At 43.3% G+C, this 26,544-nt stretch overlaps 1 protein-coding gene across 2 annotated transcripts in view; it reads left to right on the top strand.

The window, feature by feature from the left end:
* Nucleotides 1-1,470: 1,470 nt before the first annotated feature.
* STUM (stum, mechanosensory transduction mediator homolog) overlaps nucleotides 1,471-26,544 on the top strand; it is a 51,219-nt gene continuing 26,145 nt past the window's right edge. Inside the window, exon 1 of one of the 2 annotated variants that reach the window (XM_074578992.1) lies at nucleotides 1,471-1,777. In XM_074578992.1, the coding sequence (XP_074435093.1) occupies nucleotides 1,591-1,777 (187 nt within the window). In that variant the 5' untranslated portion in view covers nucleotides 1,471-1,590. The remainder of the gene's footprint in view (nucleotides 1,778-26,544) is intronic. The other variant, XM_074578993.1, reaches the window with a different exon arrangement.

Raw genomic sequence — 26,544 nt, 5'->3', positions numbered from 1 at the left:
AATTTCATGTCAGTTATATCAGACCTTTTCAAGAGAAAGGTGCATCCCTCCAATAGCTTTGTGTCTAGAAGATAAAATAGGCTGTCATGGACTATTTTGACAGAAATAAATGTCACCATAAAAAAACCCAAAACCATAAAAAACCCACAGCCAACCCAGGTTGGCTAATAGGCTCCAGAAATACGTGTAAACTGTGTTTGTTTAAAAAGAAGTCAGATTTTTTTTGGATGAAAGGCACTCAGAAGATAAGCAAAAAAACCCCCCAACCCTGTCGTTAAAAATAAGAAATTTTACATGGGATGTGCATGTTTTTATGATTCAGAACCCAGCTATTAGAAAAGCAAAAAAAAAAAAAAAAAGATCTAGGAACAGGGTTCTGCATCTGTGTAATTTAGTTTACCTAGCTTTTTTATTGTACTAACTTAATTGTAGTAATTTGTATTGATTTCGATTAACCTGTTGAATCATGTATTTGTTAGGCAGCATTCCGGTGGCATATATAAAGTACTTCAAGATTTTCTGCTGGGGTCTAAATTCCTAGCAAGAACTCCTCAGCAAAAATTCAGCTACGAAATGCACATTAAGACATAGGCTACCCTGCATCTCTTATGCAAAAATCCTGTATGCGTGTCACACTTACATTTTATATCAGGATTAATGCCTTTAATATTTTTCCTGTTTCCTCTGCTGAACCCTATCTGCAGCAACCAGCCTCGTCATAATTTTTAACTACGGATGCGTTCAAGTTCTATTACCATTTCGCCCATTAAACTGTGTACTGAACAATAATTACCAGCCCTACAAAAGGATATTTCATCTAGTGGTAATGATGTGAATTAAGATACATTTTCACTGTCCCAAACTGTGGTTAGCTTTTCAGGGGGTGTACTTTTCCCTTCCTTCTAATTCTTGTGGCTCTCCTCCCTTTTCCTTCTCTTCCGCCTTACAGCAGGGTGGGTTTTTTTTCCAAACAATAAACGAGCGTGGCTTTAATTTACACCTTTTCTTACACCTTCATAGCGCAGCTATTTTTAAAAGCGTACTGAAGTGGCTTTCCCCCCTTTCCAAGGGCCAAACGGGACAGCTCTTCCCCTCTCTCCTCGTTTCCCAGGCGGGGGCTGTGGCCTCCCAGCGCCCACCATGGGGCCGCGCTCCGTGGTGGGGGCGCAGCCCGGGTACGGCCCGGCCCGGCCCGCCTTCTCCACCGCTTACCGCCACCGCCCCGCTCCGTTTCGGACGAGCTGACCAAATTCGGTGCCGGCGCACAGACCGGGGCGGACAGGGGACCTGACCTGTGTGAGGCGGCCGGGCAGAAGCCCTGACAGGAGGGGCGCGGTGGGGGCAGACAGCGTGTCCGTTAGCTCAGATCGCCTCAGGGGCATTTTTAACCGACACCCCGGCGCGAGCCGCAGCGCGCGGGCGGCTCGTGCCTGGTCTGACTGGGGGCGGTAACGGCGCCGACGGGAGGGGAGGGGTCCGCGCGCGCGGGGGCACCCGGGAGCGCGCTCAGGCGGGGCCGCGCGGCGGCAGCGCGCGCAACGGCAGCTGGGTGCCCGGAGGGGGCCACCGCCAGCATCGGCCGCGCCGGCCATGGATCCCTTCCCCAAAGAGGGCGAGGGCGCGGCGGCCGGGGAGCCCAGCCGGGGCGCTGCCCCCTCCAGCGGGGTGGTGGTGCAGGTGCGGGAGAAGAAGGGCCCCCTGCGCGCTGCCATCCCCTACATGCCGTTCCCCGTGGCTGTCATCTGCCTCTTCCTCAACACCTTCGTGCCGGGGCTGGGTAAGGAGCCGCGGAGCTCCGGGCGCAGCGGGAGGTGCGGCCGTACAGCCGGGACCGGGGTGGGAGGTGGTACTGCGGGCGGCGGGACACGCTGTCCCCACCTGCCGCTACTTTGCTGGGGGAGCCGGACCCCGCCGCAGCGGCAACTTTCCCCGACGGCGCCGCGGGAAGGAATGGAGGGAGGGAAGGAAGGCAGGCGGAAGGCAGCGAGCCCCTCCGCCGCGGCGGAAAGTTTTGCGGAGGGAGCGGGGAGCGGTGGCCGCCTCCGCCGCGGGGTCCCCGGGGGAGCGGGCCGGCAGGGAGCCGTGGAGCCGGGGGTCGCCCGTCCCCTCGGGGCAGCGCCGGGGCTCTGCCGCGGCCGACGTGCTTCGTGGAAGACGGGGTGACATGTTGTCCTCGGACAGCGGGCAGGGAGCGGCGCCCGGGGCGACTGCCTGTGTGTCCCCCCCCCCCCCGCGGCGGAGCTTGGCTGTGTGACCCGGCGAGGCAGAGACCGGTCTCTGGGGCTGAGCCCCCCTGCGCCTTCCCACCCTTCCCTTCACCTCAGTCGGGGCACGGCCCGGCGCTGGGAACGGTGTGATTTAAGGGAAGGGCTTCAGCTCCTGGGGCTTTCGCGAACTGTAGTTTTAGTGAGAGGACCAAGGCGCAGAGCGACCACATCTCTCACCAGCAAAGGCCAGCTGTCAGAGCCCAGCTCCCCCCATTCCCCAAGGGCTCCCCTGAAAAACACTGTTCCTGTACCGCTACACTTAAGGAACTCACATCCAAAGAAACCGTGGGAATTCAGTGTTTCTGGATTTGAAGTCCCTAGTGAGCGACTCGGGTAATGCATCCCTAAACTGTGGCTGTAACCCCTTCTGTATTTTCCTTTCCTCCTTTTTAATTAGGAAATATTTGCTTACTGCAGCTGGAGCTTAGAGTTTGAATACTACAAAGGCAGATGGAATCCCAAGACTAAATACAAGTATTCTAATTGCAAGAAAAACAATCACATTCAAAAAAAAACCTAAGCAAAAGCCATTAGTCCATACCTTGCATCTCTCATAGTCCATTCCTGGTCACCATTTCTGCTACTATGGCCACTGCAGGAGCCATCTTTGTGGCATGGAAGTATCTCCTAGCTTGCCCTGCTTTTAAAGAGCTACTGCCCTGCCCTTACCTGCTTTATATGTTTCAGGTGGCTTAATTCTTAAATGAATCTGAAATTCTTAAAGTTCTTCTGATTAAAGTATTACCTAAGTCTGAGTGGTATGCTGCATGCAACATGTACAAGCCATTGCTTTTCCAGTGTGTTTGCTCTGAACCTGCGGATGTACTCCAGAGGAAAACTTCCACCTTCTGAAATACCTCAGAATTTTCCTGTGGAAAGAATGGCATTGGTATACGTGCTTACAGATGTAATGCTGTGTGCTCAGGTGTCTTGATTTTGCAGCCCTCGTTTGCAGCCACCTGAAGAAAGAGGAGTGATGAATCAAACAGAAACTCTACAGTTGAGTGCTTTCATGGGTTTTTAGGTTATTGTTATTTAGTATTTAATTTCCCACCATCTTCAGAGGGAGGTGTTCAAAGCCAGAGCTTTCAAAGTGAGTGTAGTTTTCCATTGGAATTGAAGACACTACATTGTCACTGTAGGCATAAACGAAAAAAAATTACTTCCTATACCCTTTTCCTCATTTGAACGATCTTATACTTCATAGTATACTGTTTTTCACAGCACACTAGAAAACCCTCAGTGTTCTTCCATCATCCTAGGATCCCCATAAGCCATCCTCATGCCAGAATTGGCCTGAGGTGTTGTTATCTGCATGAAACTTTTCTCCGTCTGCTGCTGCAGGGCTGCTGGAGGTAGCCAGTGTTGTGCCTTCTCTCACATGGAAGGTATCAGTAAGGAATGCCAGCAGATAGTGCTTCCTTTCTAAAGGTGGGTGTATAGGGCTCCCAGCCCTTGCTGGCTTGCAAGCTCGAGAGTCTGGACTTTGCAGCCATGTTGGTTGTGTTATCACTGACTGGCTGGACCAGCCCAAAATGGTTTCAATTCTATTTCGGTCTTTTAAGAAGCAGATGTTTTTCTTTGAAACTTGTTTTCTGTTTGATGCACTGATTTCAGTGGTACTTTTTGGCTGTCTATGCCACTGTTCCTCCTGATCTTCTGTTGCAAAAGTAGCAAAACAAACAAACTACAAATTAAAATAAATCCTTCCATGTGGTGTTCTCACAGACTGGCAAAAAGCGTTGTTTTGGAGATGCATCCCAGACTCTCTATGCAAAGCGTACCACTTAGTCTTTACATAAATGAAGCTGCTAATATCCTATGCATTTAGATAGAAAATTTACTCTGAGATAATATACCCAAGTAGAATATAGATATTTACAATCTTAGCCATATCCTGTCGTGTATCCCATAGCCTACACACAAGGGGAAACAGGAGGAACACAAATCTACTGGATCTACTGGCAGGAATAGCCAGGGTAAAAAGAGATCTTGTGTCATTGTTGCACTTCAGCCATCTTGATGAACCGACCAACACTTGTAAAATAAAGAATAGTTGGAGTGGTGTGAAGTGTTCACATCTAGGATGTGAGCCTGTTCGCAGTGAAGTGAATGGCAAAATTCCTATCAATTCCTGTAGCCCAGATTTATAACATGTTAAAATGATGTTTCACAAGCTTGCTGTGTATTTTGCCTGCTTAGGTGGAGAGTGGGACTGTGTTTAGGTGGTAATGGAAGTTCTCTGTTTTTCAGTCCCTGAATTCATTCCTCGTCTGTTTTGCACGTAGTTGTCTTTCATGTGTAGACTTTGCAGTGCAATTGCAATGAAGGGTCAGAAGGCACCGGAATAGACAAGAAAATAGGCAACACCGAATAAACCAAGTGTTTCACTGCTTGGAGACCGGAGCTCTTGAAGTGTTCATTAGTCCCCAGTACTTCAGACCAATGATAACCGAATAGAACTTGAGCTCCAATGCAGGCTACCAAATACTCAGTTTCTCAACATCTGAAAGCCTCTATTTTTTTCAGTTACATTATCTTTCCTACGTTATGGAAGTCATCTATGAGGGTGAAATCTGAGAATTTTAAACATCCAGTTTATTTTTCCTTTACGCTATTTATGTTTTGTAGTAGTACTCTATTTGGATGGGAGAAGTAACACTTTCTCTTTTTTTATAGTCAGTGTATTTTTTTCAGTTGGTTAATTTCAGGTTTTTATGTAGTAACCCAGAACTGCAGGTTTTAAGATGCGTTGTAAACTGGGTTTTAATTAGTCTTTTCATATACGTTACAAAAAACTCATAGGAAATTTTTCCTACCCAGGGGAATAAGGTAACTTTTGCCTTGCCAAAACTTAAAATTCAGACCAAATGCAACCTAAAAAAGCTTGATTAGCCCATCTACTTGTAATCTGTTTTGCAGAACAGCCTTGAAATTACACACTGCTTCCATTCATTGTTATAGGTGCAACCACTTTGAGAATTTTTCATGGTCTGATGTGGTCTTCTGCATCTGATGTGGGTGCAGGGCTGAGCTGTAGGGAAGGTGTTCCTGGCTCGGGTAGGAGCAGATAGTATGAAAGGGAGGAGAGGGAGCTGCTGTTCTCAGTGAGTGCTTACCAAAAGCCATCGTGCTGTTAGCTACCAGCATTGCAGCTCTACCACAGGCACCCTGTGTCACAGACACTGTAACCTCCCAGTTTGGCATAGGACTTCTGTAGCAGGCTCTGAGGCCACAGGGCCAAATCATGCTGAGATAAGCTCTGGAGAATGGAAGATGATGACACCAGCAGACATAAATTGGTGGTGTATCCTTTCTTTTTAGTTCCCACGGAATTGAGCAGTGTGCACCTCCAGCCGGTACGTGCTACAGATGGCAAGTGAGAGAAGGGGCTGGCCATGCCCTTTAGCTGGCAGACTGTGTTCTCTTGGAGCTGCCGTGTGCCAGTCAGCGTGGGAGAAGTTCTGGCTCCCTGTCATTCCCTGAGCTGATACATGGGAATCTTGCCCTCCTTCCTACCCATTTTTCCTTCCCTCGACATCACGTGTGTGGGAGGGGGAAAACGAAAGGGGAGAACTTGAGGGAAATGTGAGAAGTGAGTGGAATTATCTGAAAGTATGAGGTATTCTCTAAGATTAATCCCTCCTGTCAGGGAGGGGGTGGACTTCTGGATCACAGCCTGAATTATACATGTATACTATTTTTATGCAGGGAGTAATTGAAACTAACATAAAATTATGTTAGTGCAAGATAGGAGAGCAGCCACCCATAAGCCATGAAATAGCCGGTGGAGAAGATCATGAGTGACAGGCTCTCACAGACAGCTGGAGAAGGAAGGGATGATTCCCAGCCTGCTGAACTTTTTTCTTCCCCAGTGTACAGCTCTCCTGTTCATGGGTATGTCAGCTCCGTATCACAAGTCTTCTGCCATCTGTTTATTCTGCTTCAGTCGTGAGAGTTCAAGGGCTAGACCTTCAGCTATGTAAATATGGTATTAATGCTGAAATTATAGAAGCCAAGCATCTGCAGACGGCTCTCATTAGAAGCCATGCTCTCTTCAGCAGAATGAGCTTTCCGAAGAGCTGAAGAGAAGTACAGAACACAACACTCAGGAAAGTTGCACGGATGAGATCTGCATAAAATTATTGATACCCATTTTATTTTTGTTGTTGGAATGGTAAATAGATGCCTTAAGCAGACATCCATCACCTTCATTATTGAAACAAAGAATTTCAAGGAAAAAACCACATTTTCTCATCTACAGTAGGGCAAATATTGCAGAAAATAAATTGGGGCTTTCAAACACCTGTGCATTAAAATATCAAACTTGCTTTGGCATTTATGATCCTTTTTAATCATTTTTTTTTCCTGTGGACATGCAAATCAATGAATCTGGGTGATTTACAGGCTCATTTGTGGAAAACAAAGGTTTTTCACATGTTTGTATGAATTTGTGAACTTCACTGATGGAATTCTTTAGCTAACATTACCTTTCAGCCTGGGATGTATGGTAGTCTGCAGAAACAAGCTATTTGTTCATGAGAGCATAATTAAACAAAGCAAACCTATTGTCAGTCAACATCACTCCATTGGGTTTTGTGTTTTCCACTGAAAAGATCAAGAAGTTCTTTATGGTAATTTCTTCATCTGTGTGTGCAAGGTGAGAAAGGAGACCTGCGATACAATGTGTGCATCCAGGTTACTGCTCCATTGCTGGTAGCAGTGGTATCAGATATTCCTCATGGTGAGGTAAAGTTGGGCAAGAGAACAACTGAATCTGCAGGTTTCTACTTCTCCTGTTCTTGTCCATATGGAGAAGGCCATTGATTTTCTACCCCCTCCCCCCGCCTTTTTTTTAAGCAGAGATTTAAGTGAGAAATAGAAGTGTCTTATATAATTTACTTGGCTGATCATATTGAACAGTCACTCGGCAATCTTGCCAGCACAGGGTAGTCTGGAGTATTTTTGTGCCATGAAGCGTCTGGACCATCTAGAATGACAAACAAGCTTGGAAAACTCAAAACTGCTTCGCGGATAATTTGTGATCAGAGTAAATGCCAAATTATTTCAAATTTGTAGCTCCTCAGTTGAGAAAATTCCCGACTGTGCATCTGATCAGCAAAAATAGGGTTCATAATAGGGTTTTATCTCTGCTGAGGGATCTGGTGTGGCCCCTCAGTTTTAATCCAGTGTCCAGTGGCATGCCCTGCTGTATTTTAGGAAGAAAGCTGCTTTCCGGCTGTATTTTATTAGCCCATACTTGCCTGAATACTTAATATATTATTCTTTTTCTTTCTGCCTTTCCTGTGTTTTACACTGGATCCCTTCCTTGATTTTATCCACATAGCCACTACAGTCACATATGTATGTGCTGTCTTTACTCATCATCCTCCCATGGCCCTTGCTTTACAAACGCAGTTACAAAAGCACAGCAATGCCTTGTTCTTGACTACAGTCTCTGTCACAGTCCAAATATTTAGTACTGTTTATGTCCTTTGGTTAGTTTTTGCTCTTCCCTAGTTGTAGTTCGTAAAAGTCAGCTTTTGAGCTCTACTTGCACTTATAACAACTTTTTCGTTCATTTCACTGTCAAGCTGTGCTGCTGCTTTTGAATTGCTGTCAGTGCCAGACAAACTTAAACACAAACAAGTTTCTCTCCCCTCCCTCATGCCTTCTGTTTCCATCAAAATAGAAGACAAAAGAAATGGCCAGTGACGTTTTTGATCACTGCTGTCGATGAAGCAGTTCTGTGGAGGTGTTCATTACTTAATGAACACATAAGGAGACAGGGTTTGCTCAGCATTTTTCAGACTTGTTTGTCATTTAATGCAATTTGGACAGATGTACTTGAAGATTAAGAGTGAAGGTGGGAGCAGACAGTGGAGAAGAACTGTTAAACGGCCAAGCAAACCAACTGAATTTTAAGGAGTCTGGAAAGCTGTTCCAGACAAAGTGTGTGACGTGGAGAAAAAGGGAGAATCAAGCCCAGAAGGAGAAAAGTACATTCGCAGAGATTTGGTGAGAAGGCCAAAGAACTGGAATTTCTTGCCGCAAGAAGCAAGGAGTGAAAGGATTTGAAGACGGAAGTAACTTGCATGAGGACAGTGCTTTTGACGAGTGAATTTTGGCTAGTCTGGATTGCAGGGCGGAGGTGAATCGTTCTGCTCTGAATCAGTAGGTGTTGCAGAGATTTACAAACTCTTGAGAAAGCATCATTGCCTGCAGCAGTTCCCTGCCATTTTGTCTCTGTTCCACCATGAAAAGAGCATTGAGAGTTTGTGGAGCTGTTCAGGATAGTCAAGGGAGGAGCGGGAAGCAGCAATCCATGTTCCACCATGAAAAGAGCATTGAGAGTTTGTGGAGCTGTTCAGGTTAGTAAAGGGAGGAGCAGGAAGCAGCAACCAGGTGTCTCAGGCTCTTTCTTACCCATCAAATTGCATGCAGCACCCTGAACACAAACACATCCATAGGTGGCAGCAGCTGGCACAAAGCAGAAAGGTGAATTTTAGAATCTGTATACAATTTTTAATTTTGTGGAGAAACAAGTGATTGGATGGTAAAGGGATTCTAAAATAGTCCCTACATTTGTAAAAGGGACTGGAGTTTGCAATGGATTTATGAAAACTTTCATTCAGAGGTAACCTGGAAAGTAGAAAAGGAAAAGAGCTTTCTTTTCTTTTTTTCTATGAGATATAAAGTCAATCTGCCATGTAACATTCTGTCTTTGGACTTGCCTTCATTTTAGAGCTTTACAACTTTGAAGTTAGACAGTCGCAGCAGTACAGTAGATGTACATGAACTTGGTTGTAGCACTGTACAAAGATGGTGGTCAATAAAGATAGAACAGAACAGAATAGACTATTTTAGATGGAAGGCACCTACAGCAATCATCTAGTCCAACTGCCTGACCAAAAGTTAAAGCATGTTGTTAAGGGTGTTGATGCAAATGTCTCTTAAATGCTGACAGGCTCGGGGCATCGACCACCTCTCTAGGAAGCCTGCTCCAGAGTTTGACCACCCTCTCAGTAAAGAAATGCTTCCTAATGTCCAGTCTAAACCTCCCCTGACACAGCTTTGAACCATTCCCATGTGTCTTATCACTGGATGCCAGGGAGAAGAGATGACCACATCCCCCTTCACTGCTCCTCCTCAGGAAGCTTTAGAGAGTGATGGGGTTGCCCCTCAGCCTCCTTTTGTCCAATCTAGACAATTCCAAAGTCTTAGCTGCTCCTCATAGGACATGCCTCCCAGCCCATATCTGGAAGAAGGTAAAGCAGTTTAGAGTGTTGTGCCTATGTTCAGTACTTGGGATTTTGCTAGTATAAAGGTTTTGACATCTGGGAAAGCTTACTGTCATTTAAAAACATTATCTGTGCCTTACACAAATTCTGGACAGATTTTTGAAGTTACTGCTCCAGCAGCAAGGGAAGCAGAAGGGAATCCTCACCTCTGCTGCAGCTATTCCAGTTCACAGTCCAACACCTTATTTGAAACTGCAGTTAGAGCTCACTCGCCTTTCAGATGCTGGTCTGTGAACTGGAGCAGCTGTGGTGTGATGCACACATAAGGAAGCTGGTGTGGCAGCAGTATTCCTCAGCAGAGAGCTGGACTTAGCACCACACAGCAACCTTGGACATCACTGAATACAAGCCAGACCCAGGACGCGACAGCAGCGTGGGCCCAGCCTCACTTGAGAAAGAATTTGTGTTGACCGAGCTTGCTTTAGAGATCTCAGGAATGTGAAAGCTGGGTTTCCCTGGTTCTGCTGAAGAGTGGGAGCTTTTTCATCAAGTGAAGGAGTTAATCCCTCTTTCTCTTCCCACTTTTCCCAGGGTTTGTGAGCATTTATGTTAACTAGGAGCCCTAAAATGAAAACATTGTAAGAACTTGAGAAAAATCCCATGCCATTCTACCTAGTGATATTTTACTTGCTGATTTCTGATGTTATAAACTTAGTAGGTTTCATTGTGTGTAGAGTCAAGGAAAAAGTAAATAGATGGAACTTGAATATTTGATTTAAAAATACTCATTTCCACAGAATGCTTTCTGTCCATCTTACCACTTGGAAGCTGCTCTCACCCTCCTTCCTCCAGCAACTGCCTTATTATAAAGGCAGTTCAAAGCTCAGTTTTTCCATTACGACGGAGTTAGGGGCCAAACAACTTCTGGTTAACTACTTGACAGCCCCTCAAAAGGCCTAGTAATGCAATCCTGACTCTCACAATATTTGGTATTTCCTTAGAACCCTGTCCCTTGAGGCTCTTGATTAGATGAGGCTCTCTGCTTTCAAGAAAAGAAAAAACCATAACTCTCATGGCTTTGGAGCAGGATTTGAAGATATGACCCTGTCTCAAAAAAAAAAACCCCAAAACTGGGTGGGGGGATGGAGGAGAGAAAGAATGAATTGCATTTAAAAAAAAAATAATCTCAGTTTTGGAGAACTCAATTCATGATTTTTTGGCACTGGAGAATATCAATATTATACTGAGCTTTTAAATTAAAAAAGTAGATAAATTGCTAAGTAATTTACAACTCTGCCAGACTAGACAAAACCACAGACAGTCATGTCTTTCAGCATATGATTATGAAATATCCAGATTAGTAAATATAAATGAGATGGTTGATGAAAGCTGATTGGTAATACACTAACTTAAGTTAAAAGCTCCAGTATAAGCATACCCAAAGGATATGCCCAGAGTGGATCATGGTCAAATCTTGTTAGAGGAAAGGGTGAATACAATCAATAGAGGAGCTGTTGGAAACATAATCCTGTTCACTGCAGGGATTCAGTCTGTACCGCATTTCTAACTTCAGTAATAATGCTTATACTTATACAACTGCGCAGGGGATGAAGGCTACCATCTTTGGGAATATGAACTTGAACATACGACAGATAATTATCCATCATCTCACCAGCTTGTCATTTATCTAGGCTGAACTCTCAGTTTGCCACAAGCACTGGTGAATATCCACACAAAACTCACAAATGAGTTTGTGGATAGTAATTTTGTTTCAGTTATGACAAAATCAAGTTTGTAAAGAATGCAAAGCCTAAATGGTCAAATTAATCTTGAAATTGTGTTGGGAAAAGTTTCAATTGAACTAAATAAGAATGTTGTTTTAAAAAGGTGTTTGTACATTTTGAGGTGTTAAAAGCCCTTGAAGAACTGAAATTTTAATGGAGGTTAATAAACTAGATTATAATGAGCCATTGTTACAAGTTTACTATGTTAAAAAGTTGAGTCATTTTACAAAGTATGAATCGTAATATTTATGTGAAAATATTTAGCTGAAATGAAGTAAGTCCAATGATCACATTAGTATAACACTGTCCAGCTGAAAGAGTTTTGCTGGTTTAAGTTTAAAATACGTATTTATTTATATGCATATATCTATTACATATGCCCATATAGTGATGTGAGATCTTGGGTTTAAATGATTTCTTCCTTATGTAGGTAGAAAACTGTTTGTTGTATCTGTTTTTTAAGCACATTCGTAAAAGAATGGATTTTAGATTTCATAAATGGCTTTTGTTAATTCGCTATTTTTAAAATACTTGCAAGACCTCTTCTGTTGCCATGACAATTTGATTTCCATAAACATGCTTTTTTTGTGTGTGAATATCCATCGTTATATTTGCTATGCTGTGTTGGGGAAAGGAGATGGCAACTTGACACCATAGAAATCACTATGCGGAGGGGCCCATATAGTCAAACCTCTTTCGCTGACAGTGGTCAGGACTAGGTTCTTTATAGCAAGATAAAATAAGCTCTTGGATCAAGGTTTATGTATTTATACTCCCTGTAAATTAAAAGATTATTTTTTTTCATATCTTCTTGTAAACACTGTTGTGGAGTCAGGAAGCTCTAAGTTTCCTTTCCACTGAAAATTCCTTCCAAGAATCTGAAGACTAAATTCTAGCTAAAAGTACAGCTGCATCTCCTTGGGTCTACACAGGCAAAGCAACTGCAAGGACATACAACTCTCGTTGCCCTGAAACCCCCTCTGGATTTTCCGTCCTAGTGGGAGGGGTTCACAAAGGATTTAGGACTGTGAGAAAGAACTGGTCACAAATTGAGACATTTGTGAGGTGTAGCCCAAAGAAAATCCCTTTCTATTGTGGGGTCAGCATGGTTCCCCATACCTTCCTTCTGTCTTTGTGAAATTATTGCAACAAATCAGACCTGTTTCTGAACTCATTTGCTCCAGACTGGTCATCAAGTAATCTGTTGAAAGAGTAAGTACATTGGTTTTGATGTAGTTAGACAATTTAGTTAGAGCAGAGTCTATGGATTCTAATGCTGCAGATTCTGCACCATTAAATTATCTCTCTTGATCTATTTAATTGTGAAAGCATTGCCAAATCTTCCTGTCCATATTGCAAGGATGATAATGGTCTCTGTGCTTTAGCTCTGCACCCAACAAACTGATTAATACCAGAGACAGCTTAGCAGGGGTTTTAGAAAACAAATACTATTTTTTTTTAAAACAATCTTTTGGACTCAGCATCACAAGATTTTTTCCTCCTACTGAAATTTCATTGTGGCTACAGAGAGCTGATGGGATGGTTCCTTTTCTCATGTAAAAGAAAGAACAGAGCACGGGAACTACAAACATTGGTAATTCTGAGTACAAAAATGCTCTCTTGTTTTCTCTTTTAAAAACCAGAAGGTCATTTTATACATTGACTTGCACCTGAGTGCTTATTTCACTCAGTCCTCTGCTCCTCCCACACATCCCACGAAACCAACATTGAAATGGATTCTCCTGGCAGTCCTTTGAAGCTGACTCCCTGAGGTAATCTAACTTTCATCTTGTTTACATTGGTCAGCTGTACATGGTGACCTGATTTTTGTGCCCTGAGAGCTAGCCCCTTACATCACATACTGCCACAGAAGGCTAGTGTTCTTTCATACCCATGCTGCAGAGGTGTAGGTAGCTGCACAAGTGCAAGGCACAGCTTGAACCAAGCCATGAATGTGGATAGAAGAATGGGGAGGGCTCTGGGTCCAGCCATCAGCCATTCTGGGTCACCAACCCATCTTGATCCAAATAACTCCTTACGCACAAGGGTGCCAACATACAAATTCTCATTTCCATGACAGTTAAGCCTCAGTATTCCCACTTCGGATATTAGATTCAAGGCAACATAGTTAAAAATAGGATGTGTCTCCTTGTGCTGCGTGCAGCAGATACCTAGAAGAAACCTGTGGTGGTGCCAGGAATAGAGTTCAGACCGAGCATTAGTTCCCAGGAACCACTCTTGCTCAGCAATTACACAATGAATCCTCCTTTTGGTAAAGCTGTGGTGAATAAATAGTACCAACCCACCCTTAGGTATTATCAACACAAGGAAAAAAAGATTTTTCTTATGTGTATTAACTAAAATGTGGTATATATGTGGTGCGATTGCAGATCTGGCCCATGTGCATATATGTTCTGCTGTCATATCAGTGCTTTCAATCCACTAGGCATTCTTTTGGTGCTCATTTACTCTCTGTGTGCCAAGGCAGAACTGTTCAGAGAGGATATTTCTAGTTGCATTGAGGACTCCAGGTCACATTGCTTGGAGCAACAAGCGGTCATTTGAACCACTGCAAAACAGGTACAAAATGTAGCCATTGCAAGCTCAACCCGCTTGTCAGAACTGGGGATCCACAACCTGCAGAGCAATATGGTGTTGAGCCTCTAGAACCAGTTTGCCTCACCTCTGCTCACCATTTTTGCTTCTTATTGTAACATTTATGGGAAGAGTTCACAGTTTTATAGTACCTTAACAGTGCAAGGAGAATTGGGCTCAGATGTAAGGACTAATGTGAGCTGGTGCCTTGAGGTTGCTCCTGTGAATAAGTATTACTCACTGTGAAGAAGAGGTGTGTAACTGGGCTCTTACATGCACTTAAAACCAGAGAATATGCTTCCTAAGTTGTAGTATTAAGTAGGATACCCATTGAGAACTATATTTCCCAAATTAGACAGTAACCAAAGATAAAAATCTGAAGCTGTTACATCACAAAACTTACCCTGCTTTCTCCCTTACAAACATGGTTTTAAGTATTTATGTCATTTCATCATATTCTAGCAAATGTTCTTCAGTATATTTTGCAAATGGAGTCATACCTAAATGACATGAGACCTTACTCTAGTGACTGTGATTTAAGTCTTTCCTGAGAAGTCCACTATTTACTGGTATGAGAAGTGCTAAGTAGGTTGAGCAGGGTGTTACTGCATTATTATTTCAGTAGCACTGTGAAGTGCAGACTACACTCAGGTCCTGTTATGATACAGAAATATGAAGGAAGAGTTATATCACACACTTAGGCTGTTTGCAGTATGAATGGAGAAGTCAGAGGAATATCTGGGAAGTTGGTGGCACAACTGGCAAGGAATCTACATGGACTTCTTGCAATTTCGTGCCTCAAATCAGGCAGCCATACCTTAGTTTCCATTAATCTCTTCTAAGGAAACTGTTTTTGATGAACTACCTCCATCACTCTTGGACTTTGTCAGGAAGCAAGGTGTTGTCTGTGCCATGCATTAGTGAAAATGCAAGAAATAGGTAGGATGGACAAGGCAGTTGGTAGTTCGGATGTGCTAGTTACTCCCTCAGATGATCCTATACCTGTGAAAGCTACACACTATTTTGTACACTCAAGGGAGACTTCAGCGTGTTTTAGTTAGTATGTGGCAAAAAAACCAAAAACCCAAAGCCAAGCAAGCCTTTTTTTTTGTAGCACAGATGCACCCTAGAGTTGCCATTTGAAAGAACACTGATTTGTACCGTGTCTTCTAGTTTAGTATTAACAGATACTTGCAGTAAGTACGCTCCACTATATTCCTTCTCGTTTACATCACATTTGTGTGCAACATGGGGTCTTACTGTGACCTTAAAACGTACTGTGTAGGTGACCATGGCACTGTACAGACAATAGAAAAAGAATGGGTCCTATCCCAGAAGCTTGTGAGAGAAATGTAACACCAAGAGTCAGATCAGAGTTAAAAGAAATCTTAATAAAAACACACAATACAGTGTAATGAAAAGAAAAATATTTCCTTGAGTTGTATGTTTAAAGGACGAGTTTTAAAGGCACAGTTGGGACTTGTTTCTTAGCAACAGGGCTCATCTGAGCCATGCAAACACTGTCATGTTGGAAAAAGATACCCTCAAGAAGAAAGGCAGTATGAAAGGAGCTAGAGACATCAAATTTAGATGTCTTCCTGCTGTTGCAGGAAAATTTTATCAGCATTGCATAGTCTTCAGGCAATGACCAAGGTCATTTTGATAAACTGTAATGATCAGAACAAAGAACTTGTCTTTACTTGTCTTTCTCAAAAGGGAAGAATGGCAAAAATAACATTTAAAAAGATGTACATTGATATTACAGGGATACCATAAACCATAGTTTAGGTCCTGTCTTCCTCTGTATCCATAATAACATAGCTGTATTCTACAACGAGGACATAGGAGTCCTGCAGAACGAAGTCCTTGCTCTGTTGTACGTCATACTGTATGTTGATGTGTACTAGATGTTTCAGAGGACAGTCTTTAATGCAATAACCTGCCTATAGCAAAAGCTCCTCCTAAAGGAGTTGATTAGCTATCTGATACACCAAAGCAGAAGATAATTTTTAGTAATATTATTTAGTCAAAATAGCTTAGTGGAAAGTGTTCTTTTTATTGGACGTCTACCTGTGCATCTGAGTTGGTTGCCATTATCATCTGTGGGAAGGAATTAGGAACTATCAGCGCGTGATTCATCTCTTCTCTAAAATAGGTTAAGTGAATCACACCCTCTGGAGGCCTCTGTCTCTTTATTTTTCTTTTTTGACTGCAAAGTGTAACTGGCTCAAATTAAGGAGACACCTCCCTTTCAGATACCTGAAGTTAGGTCAGATGAAAGCTACTGATTAACTGGTTTGCAAAATAACGCATTTGCTTTAATAGTTTCAAAATACATCATGCATTGCCCACACATCTTTTTGGATCTAGTCTTGTCCTTACAAGAACTCATAAGTAGGTCTGACCTCCATGCTGTTTCCTAATGCATATACATCTACCATGTCTCATGTAATTTGTATATTTTTGAAGCTTAGACCTCCTGATCTTTCTCATGAGTCCTCACATAAAAACCTTTAACTTCTGTAATTACTATCATTGCCCTTTCTCATAGCTCTTTGACAGCTCTTTTCCGAACTGTATGTGTACTGGGTGTTGGTGAAAAGGTTTTGGCGGCAGAGGGCTGTAGGGGAGGGGGGACACCTCTGTGAAAACAGCTGCAAGAGACATGCATAGAGAGCCTATGCTGGAACAGGTACTTCTGCCAAGAGCTGCAACTTGTAGAAAGCCCATGCTAGAGCACATTTGTCCCGAAGGACTGCAGTCCATGGAACGATCAACACCAGACCAGGGGAAAAGCATCAGGAGGAAGGAGTGGCAGAGAAGAACTGCTGTGAATTGACACCCCCCTACCTTCCCCATCCATTTTGTACTGCTCACAGTGGGGCTGAGATAGAGGAATCAGGAATGAAAGAGTAAAGTTGAACCTGCAGGCAGGGGGAAAATAAGGGGAGGAGATAGTGTTTAATTTGTCTGTTTCCTCCCTATCCAAACCTTTTTTTATTGGCAATAAATATTTTCGCTAAGTCCAGTCTGTTTTGCCTTTGACTGTAAATGTCTCTATCTTGACCTACAAACTTATTCATCTTATTTTTGCCTTCTGTCCTGTGGAGGGGAGTGAGAGCGCAGCTGGGCAGGTATCTGACAGCCCGCCAAAGTCAAACCACCACAGCACATCACTGATTTCTGTAATGCCATTATAACTTCTTCCGTAACATCCTTCCTCTAGTACAGTCTAAAATCTTGTTAGCTTTGCTGACTGTGGAACACCTGGAGCACTGTCACTACACTGCTCATGGTGATATTTAGATCCTTTCCTTGAAGGATGTACTGGATGTTCACAATGTTATTTCCTTTATGCATTATCTATGGTATAGAAAGTATGAAAGAGGTCCTTGCATGCTCCACATCAGTAGCATTGAGAGCTGCTGTATTTATTAATGGCATTGACAGATTAGCTCAGGTGAAACTTGCGAACTGGCTGCTGCCTCTCCTTGCTTGACCCCAGCCAGCCAGGATGACATCTGGCAGTAATCTCCTGTTATGATGATTAACGTAGAAAGGTTTCCCTTCTCACTCTTTTGACTTCTGGGGCATTGACAACTCCATCAACAAACTTGATTGTGGCAGCTCAAGCAGTTACACCTGAAGTAAGAGTGTCTGTTCCATGCCCTAGCTGGAGATACACCACCTCACAGATGGCAAATAAAAACATCTATTAGTACCTCAAAGCCATGGTTAAGAAAGCTAAGTTTAAGTTTAGGAAAGTTTTGTTAAGACTTTGCACTGAGTCTGCTGGGGCAGATTCTCTTCTGTTGACTCTGATGTAGGTTTATATATATATCTATGGATATAATATATAAAGAGATTAATTGCCTGACAGCTGGTCTTCAGCCTGTAAAACCTCATATAGTTGCACAGCATAAGCACTTGATAGTATGCTATTGGGCCAGTTCTGTTATCCTCAACTCATAAAAAACCCAGCACATATCAACACTGGTTAAACAGGAAGAAATATAAACTATGACAGCACAGGAAAGAGACTTTTCAGACAAACATTATTTAGTATCCCGTTGTATCCTCATTTTCTGGTACGTACTCGTAATCCTAATATGTATGTTTCATTTTCATTATAGCCAAAAGCCTTGGAGAGCAGTGAGGCTAAACTAGGAAAGCCAGAATTTGATCGAGTAACCTGACAGCTCTTTCACTATGGCCTCAGGCACGATTTAACCTGGAATTCCTTTATTTCAGGGGAAATTCGGTGACTTAAGTGTTTTCAAAAGTCTGTGCTTTAGCTTCTCTGCCTTCCTTCTTTTGTTCTTCAACAGAAGGAAGAGAATGCTGGCATACATAGTTACACAGACGTGCACTGGGGTGTCATTAGTACTTACGAAATGCTAAGATAAAGAGAACTAGATGAAGTGCTGCTGTCGGTCAGTATGGACATTAGTAGAGAAATGACAGTATGTTCAAAGCAGAATAAGTAGAAAATATATGCAGAGTTATTTGCATATGTTAAAAAATATTGAAGAATTATAAATAGTTTAGGGCCAGACGTTTGAGAAGGATAAGAACTATGTTTGTGTTTTCTCCCTGCTGAGCAGTTTGGCTCTGCTGTTGATCTTCACTGATTGGAAAATAAAAAGCACTTTTCCGATAGACTTTTATTGCCTTAATCCCAGATTTAGAAATGCGATGTTTCACATGGATCCCGAGCATAGTACAGACTATGCCTGTTTTGTATTATTTCCACTCACTTTCCCACAGCACCACGCAGGTTCTGCTTTGTACAGAATTTGCTGCCGATGCGTCAGCAAATGCACTAGCACCTTCTCCTGATAATCCTTTCTTTCTTAAAGTATGCTGTGATTTAGGGACTTCCTAACCCCACAAGTTGTAATTGCATCCCTGTATTGTAGTAGCCTTTGACTGACCTTTCTTCTATGTGTATTTTGATCAGTATTAGTTCAATTAGTGAGGGGAGTTGATCACACTGCCTTAGTCTGCCCAATCCTCTTCCCACTCTCATCCCACCCCAAATCTGGTCTTGCTTTCTGTCAGATGGTCAAAAAAAGCGCTGGTTCCATGTGACGTGCATTACTGCTAGCACATGCATCAGCTTGAAACATGTTGCTGCCAGCCACGCTGTCTCTCAGGTCAGGCATGGCGGGCTTTGTGCAAAGCACCATTCCCATTTCCAAACATTCAGCCAAAAGACCAAACACAATCCTGATGGCAGCTCTTCACAGAATCTTCAGAGTTAGAAGGGACCTCTAGAGATCATCTAGTCCAACTCCCCTGCTAAAGCAGGATTGCCCAGAGCACATTACTCAGGTCTGCATCCAGGTGGGTCTTGAAAGTCTCCAGAGAAGGGGACTCCACAACCTCCCTAGGCAGCCTGTTCCAGTGCTCTGTCACCCTAACCGTAAAGAAGTTTTTCCGTGTATTTGAACAGAACTTCCTATGTTCCAGCTTGTGCCCATTGCCCCTTGTCCTGTCACTGGGAACCATTGAAAAGATTCTGGCTCCATCCTCCTTAAACCCACCCTTTAGATACTTGTATGCCATAATAAGGTCTCCCCTCAGCCTTCTCTTCTCCAGGCTAAAGAGTCCCAGCTCTTTCAGCCTTTCCTCATAAGGGAGATGCTCCAGTCCCTCAATCATCTTAGTTGCCCTTCGCTGGACTCGCTCCAGCAGTTGCTTGTCCCTCTTGAACTGAGGAGCCCAAAACTGGACGCAGTTTGCCTCGTTCCCAGTTTGCCCAAAACTCTTGTTTGCCTCATTCCCTCCAAGAACAGATGCGGGGTTACTGGCGAGCTTAAGCAGCGGTATTTGTTCTACCTCTGCAGGAGCAGGTTGGTTTTGAGGCTCTTTCTGGAAAGGACAGGGCGATCTGAGTGTTGGGCCCAAAACACTTGGGCCTTCTGCAACAGCTGAGAAGAGTACAGAGCAAGTTGTAAAGGCAAATGCAAAGATTCCTAAAGAGCCCTCGGCTGCCTCTAGTTTTTTGCAGGGGAATACATCAGGAACTGCCAGGGGAGCTCGAGGCACAGCTTGTTACTGCCTTTCTCTGCAGGGAGCTGCCGTAGGACAGTGGTTCCATTTGCAGAGCACAGCATCATCATTACAAGCTTGGCATCCTGCAGTAGTCCCTTCTGCTTAGATTATTGCACTGTCCTAATTGCCCTAGTAGGAGATAGAGACACATGGTCTGCTGTGGATGGTCCTGGAGCGTTGGTGGTCCTGTTCCAATCTGTCTCCAAGGAAAGCTTAGTAAGATGCAGCTGCTTTGTGATGTGGTCCTAATGCACTGACGTCTTTGGATTTTGATGGAACAGACATTTTTCCTCTAGAAAATACTAATTGTAAAATTTAAGGTAATTTTTCATGACTGCATCTGGTTAAACAAATGTTCCTTTGAATGACAATAACAGGCTTCTGCTATCAGATTGTTCTGTGTAGCACAGTCAGCTAAAAATACATGCTTTTTTTTTTTTTTCAGTGCAGGCACAATAAAAGATGGCAGAATAGCTCTAATGTGTCAGATTGCTGCCTTTGTACAATACTGTACTAGAAATCTTATTTTGTAAGATGTGAGGGAAGAAAAAATGCTATGTTTTTGTCATTAAATGAAAGAAAAATGAATTATTTTAGCTAGAAATGTGGGGTTATTTAATGCTTAAGTGTAGGAAGCTATAATGACTGTAGAAATACACTTCAGGCACCTGTAGGGATTATCATAGGAGAGTAAGGAGTTCCAAAGTAGAAAGAGAACATCGTGGTATATAGTGGTGTATCAGTGGTCCACTCTTTCAGAGAGCACACAGTAGCCCAAGCTTTTTTTGGGGGTGGGGGCAGGAGGGGGAAGCACAAAGTCATCAGTTTGTGTTAGTGAACAGCTGTCTCTCTGCCACTACTGAATGACTTTGGGTAGAAGAAAGTATAGCCTTCTGTCATTGTGGTGGTTAGAACTGCAGATGTCTACATGTGTAAGAAAAGTATCTGACCCATTCGTTAGTCTTAAAAATTAAATAAATAAATAAAATAATTCACACAACCGTGATTCAACTGATTTGGCCTTTGTAAATTCCTAATATGGGTGGGGACATCTGTTAATTACAGAAATAAATTGTTGCAACAAGTTACCTTGTGTCACACAAAGTACAACAGATCCTTAATTCAAGGGTAGGGGTTTTATGTTGCAGGTTATATAAGTGATAACAACAACAGATGTTCATCAGCTCCAAAAGTTAAGTCTTAGAGTGGAAAGCATTTTCTATGGTGTGTGAAGGAGAACTGTGGCTGGAGAGTAGGCTATAGCGACTGAAGTGAGGGTAAGGAAAGAAAAACATCAAACTTGTTGATGTGAGAGAGAAAAAGGAATAGTACTTAGGGTGACCTGAATGCACGGAAAAAGGAGAGGGAGGAATTAAATATGTAATTCTCCTCCTTTTCTGTTCTCTTGCAAGCCTGATTGATGGGAAGGTGGTTGGTGGTGTCATCGGTGAGAAACATTCACCACACAGGGAAACATAGTTTGACTTTGCGATTGTCAAGTTAAGACAAGAGGATGTTCAAGCAGAGATACCAGAAGGACTGGGCAGGACGTGGGAGAAGCGTCCTAAAGAGATGCAGGAGTTTGAGTCACTGGCACAGAGATGGAGATGGCACATGCAGGCTCGTGTGTGGATGAAAGCTAAAGAAGGCATGGTATGGAGCGAACAGAAAACAGGGGGAAGGGAATTGCAGAGGCTCAGTCTGTGCCTCTGTGAAACAGGAAGAGAAAGATAGAGTGAGAGATGTTGAGGACATGATAGGAGAAAGGCAGATGGCAAGATGTCAAAAAGCAGAGAGCCCCTAATGTACTCCAGAGCCAGGAGCCAGAAATGCTGCAGATGGAGCAGAGGTCCTGACACTTGCCCAGACTCTTTGCCCAAACCTTAGTGAGAACAGTTTCAGCAGAGAGGACAGAAGCTTCATTTGTAAGAGAGGAGAAAATTGAGGTGACATTGCAATGTTTCCAGGGCAGAGGGAGGAAGCTGGTTAGAGCAACTGGAGAGACAAGTGGAGCTGCAAGACTGACAGCTCTGTCAAGGTAGGAGACTTACAAGAGGCCTTTTGCTGTAGTGGGGTAAAGTATAGTTCTCACCTTAGTACCAGCTGTGCGGTCCATAAACTGAGCTCCCATCATAAAGTGAATGCTGATACGGTGAAGCCAGGCCAGAAGTGGGCTTAAACCACAATCAGCTGTGAGAAGCTGCAGGGTTACAGGAGCTGGATAACTAGTCTCCCAGCTGTACAGCTTCTGGGCACAAGGTGAGCCTGGACAGCCAGCCAGGATCACTGGGCATCATGGTCCTGCTCAGCTAGGGAGCAAGGAGAGCAACACCAGCTGCTGTACGGAGCAGAGCCTGGTCCTCCCATAGCAAAACAGACTTGCTAAAGAGTTAGTAAAGTGCGTATATGCATATAGGATCAATTTTCTACAATCAATTCTGCTTAAGTATGTATCCATGCAATTCAGGTTAGCCCTGATTGAGTTCACGTTTGAATTAGATTCATCAGCCTCACACACAGAGCAGCAGGCATAAGTTTGCCACGGTCTGTTACTATTGTTTAAAAGAACTGTCTTCCTGCTGTTTGCACTTCTGAATCACTGCCAAGATCAGGTTAGACCTGATGAGCCAAATTAATCCCCAGTGTAACTCTGTGGCAGTCAATGGATTTATGTCAGAGATGACTCTGGGCCCAATATAGATGTATTTTTTGGCAGTAGGAACAGAACGCTGACATAGAAATGAATAAAGGCTAGATGGATGGTCCCTCAGCTGAGCCTGCCCTTTCAAGATGTGTTTTCACTTTACACCCACACCTTCTTTCCAAGGAGGTGCGTTCCTCTGCCTTCCCTGCTGCTTGATCTGGAGTCCTGAACTGGAGGAGCCATGCAAGGTGCAAATGGTAGTCCTTGGTGGGTTGAATGTTAAGGAGCTTTTTGAGCTGCTCCACAGACTCTTGAGAGACAAAATACGTAAAACCAGTTCCTGAGAAGGTGTAGCAGGAGTAGCTTTGGGGATATTCAAGAACTGCAGTATGAGCTCATTGGGACAGGGAGAATCTTCTGGGGCTCATACATTGCCTACCACAAGGAGGTCCTGGCCCTGGCTGGCGCTCAAGTAGCAAATGTGAATTCCCTTTCCTCTGCAGAACTGGTACCTGTCAAAAAACAGCCCTGTTTAGAAAATACTGTGGAAAACTGGGTAAGAACTGACTGTAGTGAATTCCAGTTGGTCAAACTGGAGGACACACAAAACCAGAGAAACAATGTATTTGTGTAGGTTGTGAAGTCTTGTGTTGCAAGGTCAGTGCAGGGTGTCAGGGTTGGTCCCCTGCCCCCAGTCTAATGGCTTCTCTGTAAAGCAGGAAAGGACATTTAAAAGTCTGAATCTCATCTCAGCTGCACCCTTTAACATTTAGATAAGTGCTTCCAGCAGCCTCGCATAGGAGAGACGAACTATTTTGCTGTTGTTCCTAACTTTATCGTAACCTATTCAACATGAGAATTATAAAAAAAAAAGAATGATAGGCAGGATGAAACTATGATAATTTCCAGTTTCTTTTTGTATAACACTTTCTGTGGTACATCTCACTCCATATAAATCTTCCCTAACCCCTGAAGAATGGTGTCCTTAAATCATTGTATAATAGAGGTATTACTTTTCATATTTCACTCAGAATAATTACATGCTGTATTGTGATGTTCAGAACTGTGCTCTTGTGATATCTACAAACAAATGCATATGCATTTTTATCTAATGCTGAACAGTAGCTAGATGGCAGATACCGGTAAAGGGAAAATCTGCCCTGTAAAGGAAATAAGTGTAAATCGGACACTATTTCCTGCAAATTGGGAATGCAAGAACTCCTAGAGATTGTGTTGTGCAGGAGGTATTCAGATGAAAAGACCACCTGTAAAATCCCGCAAGCACACTTACATGGCTGTGCAGTGGCCCAGGCTTTGCTGGACACGTCTTGGCTGGCCAGGAGGCGTTAACTGTTTGTGGGTAACCTGGCTCCTGAAGATGATGTGAAGTATTCATCTATGTTTCTGATCTGCTCAATTAAGCTGTGGTGTTTCCTTTAGCTTTGCTTTCAGACAAAAGAGGACTAGACCCTGCAGAAATGATGATTTTATCCAAGTAAATATTTCTTTTACTTTAGAAGAAAGACTACACTTCTATTAAAGGACTAATTTCCCATAGTACAAAGGCATCTCCCCTCTGAGGCTGGCTGAGCTGTTTGATATGAGCACGGATGTGCTCAAAGGGGCAACATCAAAGTCAGGGGGGATCTGTTGACCTGAAGTTCACCAGCTTTGGCATGATCAGCAACTCACAAGCATGGTTTCTGCTCAGGTGTACTGATTGCTATGAGAGTAATTACACCTGTTGTTTAAGAACCAGAACAGCTCTTCAAAAATAAATTAAAAAGTCATGAAGTGCTCTGTGTTCAAGAGCTGTTAGTCATGTAATGGCAAGAGGATGTGGCTCTGGGAGAGAAACTGAGACAGATCAGTTAAGCCTTGCATAGAATAGATAAAGTTACAGAAATATTATAGAATAGCTGAGGTTGGAAGAGACTTCTGGGAGTCATCTAGTCCTTCCTTCAAGTGGGTTAAATTAGAGTAGTGCTCAGGTCCTTGTCCACAATATCACAGGATACTTGCTGATGCAGATACAGTGCAGTAGCCTCCACAGTCTCCACATTCTCTCCACCCTAATGAGAAACTTTCCTTTTAGAAAACTATGCTACCCGGGCTGAATTCATTTGTCTTGGCTGGTGCTCATATTCACAGAATCTGTAAAGTCATGGGTCACTCCAGCCTGCTCTATTTATGGAGCCTGTGCTGGGGTGATGTCAGACATAAAGTACCACAGCTCATTTCTCCACTGCCAACAAAGACTTGCTTTTGTTAGTCTGCCTGGGGCCTTTCCCTGGGGAGCTGAGAAGGCTCTGGAAGGCTCCAGATCCTCTCCCCATCTTTCCCATAGGAGAAAGACTGTAGACAGCAGGTCATGTGTAGAAGCTCACTCTGGCTATGTGCTTCACCTCTACAATTACAGCACCCACTGTAATTACGCTCCTCGCCAAAGAGAGCGTGGGTTGGTTGCAACCCAGCTCTGTGTGGATCCGTGTCCTCCTCATCCCACACTGCTCTTCTATAGAATCGGTCGTGTTTGAATCTCCTGTTGAGGGATGTTAGTGTGGGAAATCTCGGTTAAAATGGATACAAGTTAAGCTGCAGAAAATGTTCCCTACGGTTTTGTTGAATAGGATAAGACAGCTTTATATTCTCCATTAGGTAAACTGTCATGAAATGAGATTTTTGTTTGTCATCTGTCTGAATCACCTGAAGGTACCAGAGTCAAACTTAGAGTGTAAAGCATCATCTCCTAAATATTTCAGATGTTGTGTACATGCAACTTTGCAGTGGCTTTAGTAGGAAAAGTGCTTTAAGAAGAGTGCTTTTGTAAAAACTGTCCTATAAAAACAAGACCTGGTCATTATTTGATTTATGGTAGCACTGAACAAAACAGTGATACAGCCCCACATGTTAAGTGCATGAAAGATGGTAAGTTTCCTGGGACAAGGACTATCCAAATAGAAAAGACACTTGAAAGTAGTGGTGTTAACATCTTAATTATGTTACTCCAGCACTACAAGAATAAAGGTACAGGTTCAGAATTATTTAGCAAGCAGCAGTAAAACCAGAATTCTGGTCTCTCGGATCATATTCCGGACTCTTAGGTGCAGCACCGCGCCTCTGGGCGACAGAGTGCAACTCTACATGTCCCCTTTAAGTCCCTGCTTGAGATGCTTTGGCTCATAAAATGCATGCACTGAGTTTTCTGGATTAAAAAAAAAAAGGTCTTTTTGTTAGTCTCCTGCACACTTATCACTGCAGATCTCTGAACATTTATGTCACAGTTGTGTTTTACATTCCTATATTACTTAAGAGATAGCTTGTACTTTGGGGTCATTTTGGAGGCTGATGCACTTTATTATACTTCAGTTTCAGCTGTCTCTGTAGCAAAACCTCTAATTGCTCTGCATCCCCATCTAACTTCCTAATAAGACTAATTCTGTTTTATGTCTTGGTAGTCCCTAATTAACATAATTTGTCTTCACAGTTAAGGACTCCAGGGTATTGCAGCAAGCTCAGATTCACTGCTCAGTGAATGTTAGAAGTAGTTAATCTATTCTTCCACAAGCAGAGCAAATGCAGTTAGGTAGCTTCAAAGGGCTAAATTAGTTGCAAGGCAGCGATCAGTAAGACCCATGAGGGGACAGTCCCTTATGCTGCCCTTAGCCTGCTGCTTTCCTTCTGCCCAATTAGAGCACCCTCAGACGGGCACTAACGGCACTTAATTAACCTGTGGGATGGGAGAGGCAGGAAAAGCAGTGAGCATTTGATCGGGCTTCACCCAGAAAAACACCGAGTGCCCTTCTGAGCTCTTACACTAGTGTGGAAGCAGACACAGGAGGGTCATGCACACCTGCCTCCTGCTCTGTGCCCGACAACAAAGAGCTTTCCCTGGAACAGACAAGAATAAACTTCAGTTCATCAGTGTAAAATTGGCTAGAGCCTTTGCAAAAGCT

This window comes from Larus michahellis, chromosome 3 (assembly GCF_964199755.1).
Source record: "Larus michahellis chromosome 3, bLarMic1.1, whole genome shotgun sequence".
In the NCBI taxonomy this organism is placed as follows: domain Eukaryota; kingdom Metazoa; phylum Chordata; class Aves; order Charadriiformes; family Laridae; genus Larus; species Larus michahellis.
The sequence above is the reverse complement of the archived record's forward strand: the minus strand, read 5'-3'. Positions and strand labels throughout refer to the sequence as shown.